We start from the raw sequence: 6,008 nt of genomic DNA on the forward strand, positions 1-6,008 counted from the left end.
AAGCGAATCGGGCATGTAACAGCGACGGCGCTCTTTATATCTTTTGAAGATTCATAAACGTTATTTACTTTTTATTTTATTTATATATTATTTTTATTATTTTATTGTTTGTTTTATTTTTATTTATTTCTTATTTCTTATTTGTTTATTTATTTTATTATTAATTTACTTACTATTTATTTATTTACTTCCTCTTTTAATTATATTTTATTTTATTGTTTGTTTTATTTTTTTTTATTTCTTATTTGTTTTATAATTTTTCATTTTATTTCTTTATTATTTCTTTATATATTATTTTTTTTAAAGTTTTAAAAATGAGTGCCCCGAAACGTTTTTGCCTTACCACGAGCGGTATGTATAATATTTTTCTTAATTTTTCTAGTTAGTAACCATTTAAATTTTTAGAGGATTCCCAGAGCGCCCGGTTGGACAGTATGTTTTTTTTTTAAATTTGGATAGTAATAGTAATATTTTGTATTTTTCTTTACATGTTATTTAGAGATGGAAAAAAACATAGAGGAGCTGCTGGCGGATGTAAAAGGTATCAAGGAAGGCCTCAATGCCCTTACAGAGGCAATGGGCTCCCTAACCGCCTACAAAAGGCAGTCAAGCAAGGTGGATACCAAGATAGTCGAGACCATGGAGCGCTCCTTCCCTCTATGCACAGCTGAGGATCTCCAAGGGATCGACACTAAACTAGTGGACGGAAATTCGGAGAACTATGTAAGTTATGTTCTTGTTTTTTAATTATATTTATTTCGTAGTCGAGGCTTTCGTTCTTAGCTTTACTTCTCCATCTTTTTTAATATTTTCTTATATTTTTAGACAAGCTGATGGTAACGCTTCTTAACAATGGAAGGCTGAGCTGTTCCATTCCGAACGGGCTTTCGGAGGAACTTGTTCTGTCCCACAACTTGAAGGGGGGCCAGAATAAGAAGTAGCCAAAAATCCAAAAGTCAAATTTCGTCCGCGCAAACAACCACCTAATAATTAAAACCTACTGAAATATCAGCTAAACGATTATTGGGTTGTGTTTTCCCATTCGGGAAACCGCGGAGGAAAAAAAAATGGTTACCGCCACCCTCAGACTCGCATACTTGCTTCGTATTTCACTTTTTATTCTCGAATGAACTAACTGGTGTGAGCTTAGTCTACCGGGTATACTAGGAACAGATAGAGCGTTCTTTAACCAGTTCGGATACATCTACCAGCGATATTGCACTCTTCCTTGTTCGACATAACCAAATGATGTAATCCTGCCTCTTATCGTGGCATATGTCTACTAGTGTTCGGAAATGTGCTGGAGGGAATTATGGTGAATCGGCTGAAGGAAGTGGTACCGGGTGGCAATTTGGCATAAATATTACATATAAAGTGCCACAGGAAAACTGATGAGAGGGCCTTAGTTTTGACCCTAAGATTAAGGACTGCAGGTACAAAAATATCTGCCGACAGTGCGGATAGACCAGACACGGTGCGCGAGACAGTCAGAATGCGGTGAACTGCCGGAATTGTCGTTTTAAGAACTGCTCATCGGGACATGCAGCACTGCTTGCAAGGTTGAATGCTACATATTAATCATTCTTTATCAAAAAAAGCTCAAATAAATAACTTTTGGATATTCCCTAAAGTCTTTTCTTACACAATTGTATTTTAGTTTTAGTTTTAAATAAAAAGCAGTAAGTTAAGCACAAAAACAATAATCGGATTCCATTTCAGTTCCGCCGGGGCATTTTTGGTTTTAACCCCTCCAAAGTAGAACATGCCGCGCGAATGGTCCGATTCCGACTGCGCAGATGGAAGCAGGTTGATTAGAGTGGCTATTCACCAATGAAAGACCCTCGCGTTACCTATCGCAAAATCCCTAAAATACCGAACAGTAGGATTCGGTATATTTGGTTTTTAAAAAAGAGTAAGACCGATTTCCATTCTTTGGTATTTATTATATTTGGTATTTAGTATGTAATAGACCGGTTTTTGGGTTACATTTCTTATTTGGCGGAAATGTTTTTACATGTACAAGTACTACTGCTAAGTAATTATATATTTTATTAAAAATTATATCCTTTGTTCAACATCAGTTTCTCAGGCTGTAGTACTTCGATTGATTTTAGTTATTGTGTATTTATTTATTTGAAACATCTTCTTTCAAATATTTTTTGAATTTACTTTACGGATCAAGAGGAAATATAAGCTGATCAGAAAAACTTTAAAGTGGGTCACGAAAATTTAGATGTTTTAGAAGATCACGAAAACTTAGGTGGAGGTCAGGATAATTTAGAAGTTTGCGCAAATTTAGACGGAGTTTGGGAAAATTTCGGAGGAGGTTAGGATAATGTGGAAGTAAGCCCTGTTAATCGGGAAGACTTGGGAGGCATAGTGTTAGATTATAAGTTAAATTATAAGTTAAGGAAATGTTTTAAATGGAACAAACCTATTAGTAGTTGTGCGAAAAATTTAATCGAAATTTTAAATGAATAAAATGTAAATGTTAGGCCAGATATAATGCTAATAGAGGGCGGATCCAATTTGAACAATGGCCTTTCAAAGCAATTTAAAAAGCAAGACGATCTACTTTTATGTACTCGTTACTAAGCTTTTAAATTGATAATTGATAAAAGTTAAACTAAAATATTAAGATGGCCCCTTTAAAATTGGAATACGCTTCGAAGATTCGAAAAAAATCGCATTAGACACACGGACACGGCACTGTTCCGTGCACAAATTGTCGGTCCTTTTACTGTATTTTAGTGATTTTCAACACTGGATGAACGATCTTCCGTCTCTTTTTTTCGCTTATGTGAATGCACTGCAGGCCTGAATGGAGAGGGGTAATGCAAATAACGAGAAGTCTCCCTCCCGCGACCCAACCATGGTTTTTCGTAATTGATTTTAATTTTATAATCTCCGGCAGTCATTTCTTGATGTGCCATTTGAGTTTTTTTTCTAAATGCTATCATGTTTATTTATAAGTCGCAACGGACTAATTAAGGTTCTAAAATATAACTTTTTTGTTTTTGTTGATTTCCAGCATTAAATTCGCCGCATGGAGCTGAAAAAATCAAGCAAAAAGCGTTAAATAAGTTTTTTTACTGGATCCCATTCTTACTGCAACTAATGCTAGGGCTGCTTACAAAAATACATATCCATGCAACGAGCCCAAGCGATTGATGGCAATTTCTGTTAGTGTTGCCCCTGGATCACAAAAATGCCACTAACAATTTTTTCGATGCCACATTTTTTATACCTTTGCAGAGGGTATATTGATTTCAGTGAGAAGTTTGCAACGCAGTGAAGGAGACGTTTCCGACCCCATAAAGTATATATATTCTTGATCAGCATGACTAGAAGAGTCGATCTAGTCATGTCCGTCTGACGTCCGTTTATACGCAATCTAGTCTCTCAGTTTTAAAGCTATCGGGCTGAAACTTTCCCAAAAGTCTTATATCTTTTGCTTGGTGTTTTTTTTTAAATATAACCTCCTCCGAAAAATATTGGAAAGATGTTTCAGATATATAAGTACAAAATAAATAAAGTCAATCGAACTACCGGAGAAACAGATGTTAAACAAGAAATATAATTTTTAATAATATAAATAATTACTTAGTAGTAGTACTTATACATGTAAACACATTTCCAACACATTTCCCAAAAAACGGTCTATTACATGCTAAATACCAAATATAAGAAATACCAAGTAATGGAAATCAGTTTTACTCATTTCTAAATACGAAATATACCGAATCCCACAATTCGGTATTTTAGGGATTTTGCGACAGGTAACGCCAATGTTTTTCATTGCTGAAAAGCCACTCTGTTCAACCTGCTTCCATCTGCGCAGTCGCAATCGGACCATTCGCGAGGCATGTTCTACATTGGAGGGCTTATAATCAAAAATGCGCCGGCGGAACTAAAATGGCATCCGATCATGATTTTTTTTACTTAAATCCCTGATTTTTATTTAAAACTATAACTAAATTATAATTATGAAAAGAAAGACGGCAGTCCACCGCATTTCTGCAATGCGACGCGACGCGGTCGTACTGCCCACACTGGCGGCAGACCTGCTTCTCTCGGGCGTACCGACACTCGCTGACCTTATGTTCAAACCCAAGGCATCGGTGGCCCGCGTAGATGCGCACCTGAGAGCGGCAGCGGTAGGAGAACCACTTTATGTAGACTCTCCCGCCGTCGAGAACGGCTAGCGCCTGGTCATCTACCTCCAGAGTCACATTTACTGCGGTGCCATCTGCAGCTAATCAGGGCTTGGTCTCCAGGACTACCGCCTTCTGGAACTCCTTGAGCGTCATCTCGTCGAAGTTTTTCTTCTTCAGCTCCATCATGAACTCATCCGGTCCCACGGAGGTGTCCACATCCTGGACCGTCACACGTGGCTTTGCAGCGGTGTTCCTCGACACCTTTAGGCCCACCTCGGCGAACTTAGCGGAGGCAACGACTTTCGTCATCTCCGCCTGCGAAGGCGTGCGAATGATCGCGCCGCCCCGCTTCAGCTCACGCACCTCGTGCACTCGTACGCCCAGAGCGGGCGCTACCTCCTTGCGGATCTTCTCCGCGATCTGCTTCCCTGACAAGGCCGGGTCGTCGCACGCGACGACCGCCGACCATGTCTCCCGGATCTTTCGCGGTGCGGCTACGGTGGCAAGGGGGGCAACAGGGGCAGCAGGTGAGGCGACTAGGTGCGCGCCTCTAGTAGCGGTGGCTGCATATGAGGCGGCCGAGGCGACCGGTGTCTGCCACTTCAGGCGATCCTCAAGAACTCCAATCCGGATAAGCAGGGCTCCGACGATCTCCTCGTAGCGGTTTGCCAATAATTGCGTCTTGATGCCCACGGTAGGGCTTGATACGTGGGACATCCTCATGATATCCGCACGGATGTCGCCCATCTCGGCAGCAACGGCACCGTTTCCCCCCCCACTCTCTGTCCGAGAAGGATCTTTTCAGTCTGGCAGGTGCCACGAAGGTCCCTTCCTTAGCGGCAGCAGCGACAGCGGCACCGGCAGCGCCAGCTGCAGGGGCGACGGCAGCGGCAGCGGCTGCGGCAGCAGCAGCGGCAGCGTCAGCGGCGGGGGAAGCGGCTGCGGCAGCGGCGGTCTTGATAGTCTGCACCTCTTTAGCGCGCGATGCCTCCTTCGATGACGCCCTAGAACGTCCTTTGGAGCGCTTCTTTTCTCCGGGTGCAACATTCTTCGCCTTAGCCCCCTTCGCGGACGATGCAGATGATGAGGGGCGACCCTCTTCTGGCACGTCCCAGTCCTTGTCCGTGTCAACAATATTGGCCCACGATTCCGCGTCGAGCGCAATCAACTTAGCTTTCGGGTTTTCTCGCTCCTTAGCTTGGCTGCGCTTCCCATTGGCGCGCATCTCGCCCTCGCTCATCGAATCAACCTCCTCCGACATCTCTTTGGTGGTGTTAAAAATAGGACTCAAAAATACACTAACCTAGTTTTTGTTAAGGCCAAGTAGCCTTTTCAGCTCGATTCAAATTTTTTTCAAACAAAATAAATTACCAAAAATGCTTTCAATTGTTCACAAAAGGAAAACGCGTATTCCGCCGCCTCCGGCGTATGTATGATCACGCGAGCAACACTCCTCGACCGCGCAGCCGAACCACGGACTCTGACACCACTTCCGCCAATGTAACTTTTGAGGAAACGCGAAAAAACGAATTTTCGAACAGAGCAAAATAATCAGGTACGATACTTGAATCTCTCCTTACACTGCCGAGTAGATAGGGACAGGGGGGGGGGGTGTGTCTCGGATCCCTCCGAACTTATTTTACGTGGCGTGTTCCACAATGAAGGGATTACAACCACGGCATTCTAATATACCCACAAGTGAGTATATAATGCACGGGTCTAGGTTCAGCGCCAGACCAACGCCCTGGACTAGCAGCTATAGCTATGTACATAGCAACCACCCCAGTAGCAATTCGAGTACTTACTTGTCGGGCAAGCACTCCCCCTTGCGTAGGGGCGAGATCTATCTAA

The 6,008-nt window shown here is 42.3% G+C and overlaps 1 protein-coding gene across 1 annotated transcript; it reads left to right on the forward strand.

Annotated features, from left to right (window-relative positions):
• Positions 1 to 501: 501 nt before the first annotated feature.
• LOC139353414 (uncharacterized) lies at positions 502 to 941 on the forward strand. Its single transcript, XM_070997596.1, has 2 exons — positions 502 to 727; positions 826 to 941. Exons 1-2 carry the CDS (start codon positions 502 to 504, stop codon positions 939 to 941), a joined length of 342 nt encoding a protein of 113 aa, XP_070853697.1.
• The last annotated feature ends 5,067 nt before the right edge of the window (positions 942 to 6,008 follow it).

Source organism: Drosophila suzukii, chromosome X (assembly GCF_043229965.1).
Source record: "Drosophila suzukii chromosome X, CBGP_Dsuzu_IsoJpt1.0, whole genome shotgun sequence".
Taxonomy (NCBI): Eukaryota; Metazoa; Arthropoda; class Insecta; order Diptera; family Drosophilidae; genus Drosophila; species Drosophila suzukii.